The 14,267-nt window shown below is 37.7% G+C and overlaps 1 protein-coding gene across 4 annotated transcripts in view; it reads right to left on the reverse strand.

The window, feature by feature from the left end:
* Nucleotides 1-14,267, reverse strand: part of Frmd3 (FERM domain containing 3) — a 267,360-nt gene that overhangs the window by 101,979 nt on the left and 151,114 nt on the right. For 3 of the 4 annotated variants that reach the window (XM_015506081.2, XM_015506082.2, XM_048800413.1), the window contains exon 3: nt 9,590-9,632. In XM_015506081.2, the coding sequence (XP_015361567.2) occupies nt 9,590-9,632 (43 nt within the window). Of the gene's footprint in view, nt 1-9,589; nt 9,633-14,267 lie in introns of those variants that run through there. The other variant, XM_048800414.1, reaches the window with a different exon arrangement.

A 14,267-nucleotide genomic window follows, 5' to 3' on the forward strand; every position in this document is an offset into this window, starting at 1 on the left:
CAGGCATTTGGAGAAACAAAATATACAAAGCTTTACTTTCAGAAATATATGATCAACTTCAGGGGAAAAAAAACATGCACAAAGTGGAAGAAAAAAATGAGCCACAAAACAAAGGCATAAAGGCCAACCAAAAAGTAGACAAATCCTGAGGGTCTGGGAAGTCGGACAGTGGTTGTTCAGTGTAGTGAGCTGGGCAGTCTCACCCCCACCCCCCAAAAAACTCATGTCCACCTTGAACCTCAGATTGTGACCCTATTTGAAAATATGGTCTTTGCAGATGTAAATGATTAAATTAAGGTGTGTCCTACTAAGGTACAGGGGTCCTAAATCCAATGGCTGATTCTTTAAAGGAGAAAGACCACAAAGGCACAGTGAAATGCAGGGAGAGGCCATGTGAAGATGAAGGTAGAGACTGGAGGGATGCATTACAAGCCAAGGAATGCCAGAGACTGCAGGCAACCACCAGAAGCTAGAATAGGCAAGGGAGCATTCCTCCCTAGAGCCTTCCTCCCTAGAGTCTTCAGAGGGAGCCTGGCCCTGCAGACATCTTGATTTCAGAGTTCTGGCCTCCAGAACCGTGAGAGAATACATTTCTGTTGTTTTAAATCACCCAGTATGTGATAACTTGTTATGGCAGCCCTAGAAAACTAATACATTCATCATGGGGAGCAACTGGAAGAACAAATCCAGGTGAGAGTCAAGCATCCAAGCTAGGTCTGAATGTGGCAGGATCTACAGCTTTTCTCCTTCTGTTGCTTACACTGAAGCAAAATCAATGTCAACTCTCTCCCTCCCTCTCCCTCTCCCTCTCCTCTCCTTCTCTCTCTCTGTCAAAATCATTCACCAGTGAGGGAGCTTCATAGGATAGCCCCAAGGGGGATGCCAGAAAGTTAAGGAGGGTATAAGGAATAAGATAACATCTCAGATTTCCAGGGAATGGCATGGGAATTCAAGGAAGGAGCACCATAGACATAGACATCATCCCGCAGCTTGGCTCAGGATTGCTACTATAACTGAGTCTGGACCCATGTATCATGCAGAGGTGGGGTCCTCCCACCCTGATTGGCATGTAGAGGCCATTTCCAAGCACACCTAACCCTCCAGGGTGCTTGGGAGCAATACAATGTCTGGTAAATCAGGCAAGAATATGATCTTAACTACCCTGCTGAGCTAATCAGGTCTCAGACAGGCACCAGCCAGGATTAAGCAGAGAGCCTGTTTATTAGAAGAGTAAGTGGGCTTGCTTTCATCTAAGTCCCTATTTTTATATGCTTAATACATAATGCACCTTGATTCTTAATACATAATACGCCTTGAGTCTTCCTTTCTCTTTCTATCTTGATTTTTGCATAAAGCTGTCTCTTCTTTTATCTATTTTACCTTTTTTATAACCAAGAGATATATGCATATATTCTCATCATAAGAGACCTGAGTAAAATATAACTATAATGTATAATAAAATGTAAAAGCCTCATGTCCCTCTATACCATTTACTTACCCAGAGGTAACGACAGTATCCACCTTTCCAGTCCTGTTTCTATGTACTTATATCCTTATGTACAAATAGTATTTTACTTTAATGTAAATGAGTTATTCTATACGTGGCATTTTTATCTGCTTTTTTGGCTTGAAAATATATCTAATAAATCTTTCTATGTTAACATATATGTCTGCCTCATTCTTCTAATAACTATGCATATTCTACATCATTTATTTAGCCTTGACAAAATTGCTAGGCCTTCCATTGCTTCAATTCTCAATGTTACAAGCAATATAGCAATGAGCATCTATCTATCTATCTATCTATCTATCTATCTATCTATCTATACACACACACACACACACACGTGTGTGTGTGTGTGTGTGTGTGTGTGAATGATTTTTTTTGAGAGATTTTTTTCTTTTGAGAGATTCACAGAAATTGACTTGCTGGATCAAGAGACACAGGAGCAATGATTCATGAAAGATACATCCAAATTTCCCTCCAAAATGACTTTACCAGTGCAAAGTAACATCAAAAGTGTTACTCTCATCCTCATTTACTGGATATCATCAATATTTGTAATTTTTCAAACATAATAAACAAAACGATCTCATTTTGATTTTCATTTCCTTTGTTACTAATGATACTGGGGATCTGTTTGTGAGCTATTGGCCATTTATTTGTGCTTCTTCTATGAGCCTTTTGCACAATTTTTCTGTTTTTATGTTTTGGTTTGTAGTGTCCTACTTTATACATTCTGCATACTATTGCATGTTGTATGTTTAGAAAATGTTCTTTTCACTATTTTTCTTGGGTTTTAATGTGCAGTGAACAAACCAGATGTTCTAGTTCAAAAGTTTAATTTTTGCACAAATTTCATTGTGTTACTTCTGAGTTTCACCCTTTTGGTTGAAAGCCCTGATCTGCCCCATGAGTACAAAAAGTACTCTTAGATTTTTACCAGAAGCTTCTATAGATTATAAAATATATTGAATTTTTTATTATTTTATAGTTATATTTTTAGTGTCTTGTGGGTACACATGATGGTGAGATTCACTGTATTTTATATATGTACATAGGAAAGTTAGGTCAGATTCATTCTACTGCCTTCCCTTGTCCTGTCCCTCCTCCCTCCCCCTCAATCCTCTTCATCTAGTCCACAAATCTTCTATTTTGATTGGATTTTTAATATATCTGGAATTAATTATATGGCATGTATGGTATGAGGTATGTCTTCAATTTTTTTTCCCAAATGTAAAATTACCCCCCAATCATGCCTTGAATAATCTTTCTGTGTTTGACATGAAATACTATCTTTATCATAACCCATATTGCCATAAATATTCGATCAATGTGAAGATTGTCTTTTTCTTTTCCACTGCTTATTTTGCCATTCCGGGGTATATCTTAATTGCTATGTATAGGGCTGGTAGAGTGTTTGCCTGGCATGCATGAGACCCTGAGTTCAAACCCTAGCAACACACACATACATACACACACATACACATGAAAGAGAAAAAGAAAAATAGGCAAAAAAGGAAAAAAAATATTTTCAAAATATTTCTACATGTGTCCATTTCTAGGTGACTTTAAATTACTATTGCTCCTATTGTTTATAGGCTCTTATTTGCAATCTAACAGAACAATGCCTCCATCATTGTTCTTTTTATATATTGTTAAACATTTCCTTTTGCAAATAAGGCTTAGAATCACTATTAAGTGCCATCACAAATTTCACTGAAATTTTTATTTGCAAATTAATTTGTGAGGAACTGATTTTATAAGCAGTATTAATCAAAAACATGAGAAGACTCCATTTATTGAGCTTTTTTTAAAAAATATACTCTATAGTAACTCCACAGTAGCACTCCACATGGTTTTGTTTATCTAGATCTTGAACATTTCTTATTACATTTATTTGTGGGCTGGTGGTATAACTCAATGGTAGGGCATTTGCCTAGCATGCATAAGGCCTTGAGTTCAACCACCAGTACTATAAAAGAAAAAGAAAAGAAAAAATGTACATTTATTTGTAAGAAATTTATGTTTTTACTTGTTATGGTTATTGTAAGTAATAGCACTTTTATTACATTTGAGAAACAGTTATAGATGTTGTTGGATAAGAAAGCTATGGTTTTAGAATCTTAATCTTGTATGTGAGGTGAAGATCCATTACTAGTTGGAGGTAAGGAGTGGGGAGGGAAGACATGTAGAGAGCTTAGGATAAGCCAAGTTTGAGATGCTATCTAGATCTTTAAAAAGGAATCCATCACCCCTCAACATTCTGCACATGACTGAATAGGGTGAAGTATAGGGACCAGATAAAAGAAATCCCAGAGCAACTGAGGGGAAATGTTTCTTTGTGGAACCCCCGGAGAGCACTGGAGAACTAGCAGCATGGTGTGTTTACACACAAAGGAGGCCATAGCCAGTATCCACAGGTTTCCTGAGGCTCAGTAGTGGTAAATTCAGATAGATGTGCTAAAATCCAACAAGCAAGAGACCTGGAGTAGGAATAAGAAGGGCAACATCTAGAGACTTGCTTACTAAGGTCACAGCCAGAACCACAGCCTCAGCGGCCCCAGACAGACACAGAAAAAGACCAGGTGGGGCTAGTGACATCCAGAGATGATTGAGTGGAGAAAGAAGCTAACATCCAAGGAACATGCCAGATAAGGACACAGAGGACTGAACACATGACAGAGGTCCCTTGCTATCAAAAGGGTACCTAAATGCCTCCTGCCTCATGATGCCATTGCAGGGAGGAGAGAAGGAGAAAGCTCTTGAAATGGGAAATATACCCCAATATGAAATATGCACTGCTAAGTGACTATATTTAAATTGTGAATTGACTGAAAGAGATCAATTTTAAACAAGCATATCCTGAGCTACCCTGAAGTGACAAAATTAAACTTTTGGCCCTCAATGGATGCTCACAAGCAAGTTGAATTTGATCCTATGGAAACAACATACATATGTTAACATCCAAATTGTAGCATGTAATTTTTAAGACTTTTCATGCTATGATAATTTGTGCAGCAACATAGATCCTATAGGGAGTACATTGTCTTCCTAGTGAGTGCCACCACATGTTTGCATACAGGCTACATTTACACTGTTACAGAATCAAGGCTGAAAGCCACATGTAAAAATGAAAATAATCACTGTTAATGTTGCATAGCAATATTCCTTCATGAAAAGCAAGAACTCTGAAAACAAGACATTCAAAATGTGCTGCTGCTGTTGATACTTTATTTGCAAAGTACCTGTTATCTGAATACTCATGAAAAACAAGAAAAGAATCAACCTGGTTCGTATTTGTACCTATGGACATGCTGTGGCATAGAAAAATGAGGACGATATTTTTCTCAACACTGCCCAGACAAATTATGCAGGCTATCTGCATGTTGACCTGATAGACAAGGGATAATAAAAAGTTTGACTTTAAGGTTCCAACTCCAGGTAGGATGAATGAATCTACTCTGGATATAATGGAATACTACTCTAAAATCTGGGCAGAATACACGCAGCAACTACTTAAGAACTGAAAAACAAACAATAGCAGGCAGACATGAGAATTCAGAAGGCCACTGAACCAGCAATGAGTTCATATTTTTTCCCCTGGCATCCTCTGGTCAGGACCTGAGAAGTTAGCATCAGCTCTAACAGAGAAAATTCCAGGAAAAATTTCTGGTTACAACTTAAGGAGCAGGACAGGGAATTCTGGCAGCAACACTAGCAACAGTGAGGGAATTCGAAGTTTTTAAACCTAACTTCCTTAATAGCTATGAAACTATTCAAGTTATATATTTCATATTGGATGAGTTTTAGTAATTCTTGCTTTTTGAAGAATTAATGTATTTCATCTAAGCTCTCAGGTTTACATGCCTAGAATTATTCTGTGGGGTCTGTAGTGATATCTCCTTTTCATTCCTGACATTGGAAATTTGTACCTTCTCTTTTCTTCTTTCCCTCAGTCTTCCTAGAGGCTGAATAATTTTTCCTGATCTCTTCAAAGACTAACTTTTATTTTCATTAATTTTCTGTATTGCATATTAAGAGACACAACAACTTGAGTGAATATTATTATGCCCAGTTTAAAAAATCATTCTCAAAACTTACAAGCTGTATGATTCTCAGAAGACAAGCCTACTGTCATGGAACAGATCAGTGATTATCAGTCTCTCGGGGATTAACTACAGAGAAGTTTTGGGGTGACGAAACTATTCTTTTCCAGCTATAGTACTGGTCATAAAATTGTACTGATGTGTTAAAGTTCATAGGACTCTGCACCAAAATAAAGTCAATTTTACCAAATGTTAATTTAAAAAATAAAATTTAGTGTCTCTCCTAAATTCAAAGGAGAAATAAGACTTTGATTTAACAAGTATCCCAATTTAAAAATTTATACCCATTACGCAGCACTAAAAAATGACAAAATCATGGAATTTGCAGGGAAATGGATGGCACTAGAGCAGATTATGCTTAGTGAAGCTAGCCAATCCCTAAAAAACAAATACCAAATGTCTTCTTTGATATAATGAGAGCAACTAAGAACAGAGCAGGGAGGAAGAGCAGGAAGAAAAGATTAACATTAAACAGATACATGAGGTGGGAGGGAAAGGGAGAGAAAAGGGAAATTGCATGGTAATGGAGGGAGACCCTCATTGTTATACAAAATTACATATAAGAGGTTGTGAGGGGAATGGGAAAATAAACAAGGAGAGAAATGAATTACAGTGGATGGGGTAGAGAGAGAAGATGGGAGGGGAGGGAGGGGGGATAGTAGAGGATAGGAAAGGTAGTAGAATACAACAGTTACTAATAGGGCATTATGTAAAAATGTGGATGTGTAACCGATGTGATTCTGCAATCTGTATTTGGGGTAAAATTGGGAGTTCATAACCAACTCGAATCTAATGTATGAAATATGATATGTCAAGAGCTTTATAATGTTTTGAACAACCAATAAAAAAAAATTATACCTGATTAACTAACCATATAATTAATTAGATTTTAATTAAATAAATATTTCTCTTCCTTTATAAATTTTATGTCATCATAAAAGTAAACTTAATTATATCCATTTCAATAAGATTTAGAGGAAACAAGCATTCTCATACAACATTAGTGAAAATAAACTGCTACAAGTTCCTTGAATGGAATTTTAACACTAAAAATGTAAAGTGTGTATGTCTCTTGAACTTCTAGGAATCTGTAGTACAGATGTACTTTTACAAGAAGCAAGAATGTATACAAGCATGTTTACTGCAGTATGATTTGTAATAGCAAGATCCTAGAAACAATCTCTATTTCCAAAATAAGTAAATTATATACATGCATACAATTAATCAGAAAATCAGTTTTAAAGTAATATCAGTCCTCAACCACAGATATTGCAAAATCTCCAAAACTAATTATTAAAAAATAAAAAAGGGAAAAACAGTATAAAGAGGTCAATCGCATTGCTATCTACAACAGGCCTTATATATGATGGGAGAATGTATACATACCAAGACATTCCTGGAAGGACATGCAAAATATTGTTAATTACCCTGATCTGATCATATTGCAATTGTATCACACTGTAGCCCGTAAATATGTACAATTAGTATATGCTCATTTAAAATTTTTAAATATAGTGTTAATAGTTATCTTTCTGGGTGGGCTTGGGTATATAAGGAAGAGAAGAAAGGAAATAGATTTGGTCTTCTTTTTAAACCTTTCTGAACTGTTTGAAAAACCACCAACATGATATCGCTTTTAAAACTACTAAGAAACAATAAAGCCTTTGTAAAAGGGTTTGTTAATCAGGACAGCTGACCTTCAGCCAACCCTGGGAAACATCATTTCTAGGAAAACCCATAATGGGAAGCTCTTAAAAGGATCAGAGCAGAGATGGGGATATCATTTAGTGGTAGAATGTGTGCTTTGCATGTGTAATGAGCTGGGTTTGATGCCCCCACCTCAAAAAAAAAAAAAAAAAAAAGGATCAGAACAAAGAACCTGAATGTCCACTTCCCTGTGTGAGTCAGATGGGAATGTGAAAAAAATTTCTTCAAGGAATAACATAAGCATAGCCTAATAAAAAGCAACAGGAACATAACAGGCATGTCCCTACCTTAGTAAGACACTTCCTGGGGCTCTGCAACTCATGGATGAGTTGGACTCAGCTTTTCTAGGTTCACAATGTATAAGCTCCAGTTTTAAATTTTTCCCAATTTACATTAAAGTTAATAGCTCCAGAACACAGATTCTTAATGCTAAAAGATATCATCATCAACCACAACAAAACTAGGTTTGTGATCTTGAAAAAAATCATATTTTTTTTTGGTTCATTAGTGTACTTTGCAACACAACAGGGCACTGGGTGATGGGTAAGACCCTTGTTAGTTCCTGGAATCTGTGAGTCACCTGATCTGGTTTGGAAATTGACTTTTACACTATTCTTATTTCCAGACTCAGATCCCATTTGTCATCAGATTGAAATTGGCCAGTGGTCAAATGCCAAACTTTAAACCTTTTCTATAAAACATCACATACTTTCAGTCAGCTGTTGCTTAACTGTGGAGACAAAGCTCTTAAAGAAGCAAAATCCTCACAAGTTTAAATATTTTACAATTTTTAATTTTTCCTTCTATTACATGTTGAACTACATTAAAAAATAAATTATATTTCAAAAATTTCTATGGTCCATGGGAAAAAAGAATCCATGACATTTAAGAACCAAAGTCAAAGAAACATTTAATATTAATTAAGACTACTTAATTAATAAAGTAATCTTAACTAATAATCTGGAAACTTAGCTGAAATGTTTTTAAATATATAAATAAAAATATAAACTTTTGGAAGCTAAGGAACAAAAGCTAGGTATCAACTACTTTTTTCTCAAGCATCAGTTCTCATTTTCCTGCATAGCATACTGTATGAGGTCTCCTGGGCTCTTTCTATCTTTATGGGGATGCATGCCCCAACTCTGTTTCAGCCTTGTCCCAACACTGTTCCAGCCTCACCCAACAGCCTAGCCTCCCTGGACTTCCTACACCTGCATCTGCATCTGTTCTCATCTCAATAAACCCTTCTTTGCACTGGCCAGACAGAATTTGTTCTCAAAGAATGGGGGGAGGCAGGTGAGGGACAAGAAGGAAGGATAAAAGAAGAAGGTTAAGGAATACATACGTTGGTTGCTAGTTTTAAGCCCTTGCATGTTCAGTCTCTTCCTTCTCCCACCTGAAAACCCTTCCCAGAATAATATCATATTTGAGAAAGAAAAGAACCCCTTGAATGATGATGGACGATATGATATATACTAATCTGATCTCCGGTGAAAAACTGATTTATCACCTACATTGCAGAGTCCTGGGAAAATTGACATAGAGAGGGATAAATGGATTTGGGGGAAGGCAATGAATTTCTGAGGTGCATTTCAGAACTTTTCCTCCAAACCATAAATAAAAGCAGGTTGGCTATAGTCTGGTGCATATGACTACAACAACAAAAAAAACCCCACATCTCCCAGGACTACCTGTCAATGCCTTCTTCACAACATTCCTGGTGGATGACCAAGGACTCTAGAGAGGGTGTGTTCAGAACACCAGAACTTTAAGACAATTACCAAGAAAAACATATTTTACTTCATTTGGGGAGCTGGAGGAGTAAAATCTAATAACAAAATTTAGTAAAGTTATTGGTAAGATTTTAGTTTCCTAACACACCCACTTCTTCCATCCCCCTCCAGACTGCACCCCCACACCCTGAACCATTTACTAGCCACACCCACAATGAAAAGGAACCAGGGTTCCTGGTGATTATGTTTAAGGGATAGTTATCCATCCAGTTCCAAAGCTCCTGTGTGAATATGAAATGTGAGGGCAAGATGGCAGGGAGAAGAGGCACAGAGGACAACAGGGCTAGAGACTGCAGGGGGTGCCAAGGTCCAGAAAATGGGGAAGAGGATACCCAGCCTTCACTGGGAGAGAGAAGCCCCTGCTCACCCAATATCTTCAACTCTACCCATTTTTCTCCTGGCAGGAGAAACTTTGTCAAGAAACAGAATCTATCTTTGGATATTTCATAGCAAAAGTAAAACCCCAGATTGACACTTACATTTCATTTGCTTGGAGATAGACTTGTTAGGTTCAAGCCAGTGCTAGGGAGAGAAAAAATAAAACAGATTGTGGGTCAATTTGTTTACTTAACAACTAAAAAGAATTCCAAGGTACCACCTTGATTCCATAGATATTCTTCAATGTTCCACCCTCTAAAGACCAACACAAACAACTCAACAATAATAATAACACAGACAATGGTATAAATTAGAAGGTCAACAGTTTCTGAGTAATATCTGAATCATACAGTTGCTAGAAGGATAAAGGAGAGATATGCACTTAAGTGGGATGTTCTAGCAACTCTAGTTGACTCCTGAGCAATTCTGGGAAAACCACAGATGGCTAAAGATTTGGAGCATTTGACATCCATGACCTCAGAGTCACAGTTTGGATAGCATCAGCACCCAGCTCCTCTTCCAGAGCAGCCTCGTCTAAGATGGATATTGAGCCAAGTCAGGATGAGCCCCATCTCACACGGAGACGATATTTTTCTTTACAGTAGCGGAGAACAAATGACTTTTAAAATCTTATTTTCAGAGGCCTGAGGTCATATTAAGGAAAAAATCAGTTTTACCACAAAACAAAGAAGCCAAGACCTGAATAGTTCAGAATCATGTCACGACTGGGCATTTTATTTGAAGAAGACACCAAACGGTCCCAGTGGCCAGCTCACCCCATGCCATATACAAAGGTCATTTCAACATGCTGAGAGCCAGGCAGCTTTTGAGATCACTAAACATGATGTTCCTGAACCTGTTCAGGGAATGTCAGGAAGAGTCATCTATGCATACAGTTTATAAAGATGATAAAAAGGATACCCTGGGGAATCCATCATGAGGTCAGGGAGTCCTCCCTCATGGGGCACCCTGCCTGCTTGATGTTAGAGAGGAAAGAAGAGGAAAAAAAAAACTTACCATCTGTTACACCTCACTCTATCTCCTTTGTGTCACCTAGTAACTGCAGGGTTCCATATTATCCTTACTGTGGGATGTCAATGCATACCCATAAAGTTCAATAAAAAGCTTGCCTTTGTTGAGCGCATACTAAGTGCCTGGTGCTCATCAAGACTTCCCATGTGCTGTCCTATTTAGTCCTCACAGCCACTTCATTTGTCAATGAGAAATCTGGGGCTCATGATGTTAAACAACTTGCCTGAGGTCACCTGATAATAAGTGGTGGAGCAGCCAGCTGTGCAGTGGGATTGCAGAGAGTAGCTCCTAACCTCTCAGTCTGTGCCCTCCCACCTGATCAGTTTGCACCACAACGCATTTATTCTCTTTGATGAACTTTCCCTGTTTTCTCTGAAACTGAAAAATTAATTAACCAAATCAGTAGTTTCTAATTTACGGTGTCAGATCTCTTTAGTCTTCAAAACAATAATGAGATTCCTCACTGTTTCAACGTACTGGAAAGTCTAACAACAACAATAACAAAAAAGTACATTTACCCCAACCATGTCGCACAGACAAACTTACACAGCAAGTTTCCTTACTTCTGGTCAAAATTATATTGACTCATTTTGAGAATCCTCATTATCTCCTTCTAAGCAGAAATCACATAGTTATAATTGAACAGTAGACAACTAATTCATTACATCACTTACCAGCTCTGTAACCTTGTGCAAAATGTTTAAACTCTCTGTGTCTCAAATACCACAACTACTATAAAATGGAAAAAGTGATAGTACCAAACTCATGGGGCTACTGTGAGGATTTAAAAAGCTAATAAGTATAAGATACAATGCTTGGGATGTAAAAATAATAAGTGCTTGTTTGGTGCTGACACTGTTTTTACTGAATAAGTACAATTTAATGGGTAGACCATATCTTTCAATATATAAACTTCATGGAAGAGAATAATAAAAGAGTTCCCTTGATTAAATTACTTTGCTAGAAATAAATAGGATATTTTATACTAAGGCAAGAAACAATTAACAGCAACCAGAAAGCAATACACTGCTGTTTTCTCACAGAGACCAATCATCAGTCACTTAACCAATAATATCTGAAATATAAATGTTTTCTGAATGCTCCTAGTTTGACATCTTTTGAACTCTGTAGGCCTTCTCTGCCTGACTTCAGCCTGTCTCTCCAACTCCTCTCTGGCTCAAGGAATGACAAGTCAGTTCCATTTTGTGTGCCCACACCAGGACTGTTAAGATGGTTCCAATACAGTAGAAGGCTCAGAGATGAGAGCCATGATGGATTGGCTGTGTCTGCCAAGCCACCATAGACTTACTATATCCATCATACGTATTTCAAAGGACTATAGGAAAGTCATTCTTTCAAAGAGGACCAAGCTTAATTTAAAACAAACAAAAACAAAAACGTGTCTGGCATATGGCCCAGCAAATCATTTATTCTCCAAGTCACCCAGGTGAACAAAGAGGCATATAGCAAGGTTTTTCACTAAAAAATTACAAAAGACTAAAAGTAACATTAATGGCCAACAGGAACATGTATAAACAAACTGATCTACTCGTATTCTGGATGATTCTGCAGTGTTTTAGGTGAGGTAAATCTTCAAGTGTAACAAAGATCTCTAAGGCACACTGTGGGGAAAAAAAAAGTGAACTGCAAAATTTATAACCATGGCCGCAGTTGGCACCCCAGGGGAACATAGTCATACCAGGCGTCTGTTAGCACCCTGGGAACTATGAACTCGAAGAAGTTCACAGTTCCAACATTCGATTGTGCTAGATTCCTTTTGGTATCTTTTTTTTTCCCATGCTGTGATAAAAATCAAGCACCAAGCTAAAATAGGAATGGAACAGGCAATGAACATGGCAACATCCAATAGGGATCCCAGGGCTGCCCAACAGGGACACACACACCACACCTCCCATTATTAATTGATTGTGGTTATTTTAGAATGAACTGAAAAATAATATTTTCTTGCAATTTATATATATTTAATGGATATTAAGTTGTTAACACATAAATACTTATTAAGCTATTTGGACCTAAATATTATTATAGAATTTTTATGTATTTTCTTAACCTATGAATACTGCAAAATAATTACTGAGATCCTAAGAGAGTCATAAATCAGGCGAGTTTAGGAAAATAAGAACTACTGTATCAATAATTAATGTGTTTTCTTTTTTAAATAAATGGCACAAAACACTACCAACATATTCAAAGAGCGCATACACAAACATCTAAATATATTTTTAAAGATTGGGAGAAATACACTGAAGTGATACCAGTGAAAGTGGATAATAGGGAACACAGATGTAGTAGTGTTTGTAAAAGAAAATCATGACGTCAATATTCATCTTTTTACATGTTTTGGTGCCTTACATGAAAACTAAAAGTCAATTTTTGAATTAAATTATTTATTTATTCTACTTTGTTATATATGAGAACAGAATGCAATTCAATTCATATTACACCTATAGAGCACTATTTTTCAAGTCTCTGATTGTACACAAAGTAGATTCACACCATTCATGTCTACATATATATGTCCATTTTATTCCACCATCCTCTCCTACCCCCCTGCCCCTTCTCTTCCCCTCCCTCCCCTTTGCCCTATCTAAAGTTCCTCCATTTCTCCCATGCTCCCTGCCCCCATCCCCTCTAGAGTCAGCATCCTCATAGCAAAGAAAACATTCCACCTTTGGTTTTGGGGAATTGGCTTACCTCACTTAGCATAATATCCTCCAACTCTATCCGTTTACCTGTAAATGCCATGATTTTGTTCTCTTTTAATGCTGAGTAATATTCCATTGTGTGTGTGTGTGTATGTGTGTGTATGTATGTATATACAAACACCACAGTTTCCCTACCCATTCATCTACTGAAGGGTATCTGGGTTGGTTCCAAAATTTAGCTATTGTAAATTGTGCTGCTATAAACATTGATGTGCCTATATCCATGTAGTGTGCTGTTTTTAAGTTCTTTAGATATATACCGAGGAGTGGGATAGCTGGGTCAAATGATGGTTCCTTTCCAAGTTTTCCTAGGAATCTCCATACTGCTTTCCAGTTTGGCTGCACCAATTTGCAGTCCCACCAGCAATGTATGAGTATGCCTTTTTCCCCACATCCTCGCCAACACTTATTGTTGTTTGAATTCTTTTTTTTAATATTTATTTTTTAGTTCTAGTTGGACACAATTCATTTATTTATTTATATGTGGCGCTGAGGATCAAACCCAGGGCCTTGCATGTGATAGGTGAACATTCTACCGCTGAGCCACAACCCCAGCCTTTGTTTGTATTCTTAATAGCTGCCATTCTGACTGGAATGAGATGAAATCTTAGAGGAGTTTTGATTTGCATTTCTCTAATTGCTAGAGATGTTGAATTTTTTTCATATATTTGTTGATTGGTTGTATATCCTCTTCTGAGAAGTGTCTGTTCAGTTCCTTGGCTAATTTATTGATTGGGTTATTTGTTTATTTGGTGTTAAGATTTTTGAATGCGAGAGCCGCCCCCTCCCCCTGCGCCGGCAAGGTAGAGGGAACTGTGACCATCCACAGAGCAGGCCCAGCGGCCTGCTGAGGGGCAGAGCCGCCCCCCACCCCCCGCGCCTGCCAGGTAGGCGGAACGGTGACCACCGGCAGAAAAGGCCCAGTGGCCCACGGCTGAACAGAGCTTCCAATCACTCCTGCAAGGTAGGCGGGCCTGCGACCCACCAGCAGAAGAGGAGCAGCGGCCTGCTGAGAGGCAGA

Source organism: Marmota marmota, unplaced genomic scaffold (genome assembly GCF_001458135.2).
Source record: "Marmota marmota marmota unplaced genomic scaffold, marMar, whole genome shotgun sequence".
NCBI classification, from domain to species: domain Eukaryota; kingdom Metazoa; phylum Chordata; class Mammalia; order Rodentia; family Sciuridae; genus Marmota; species Marmota marmota.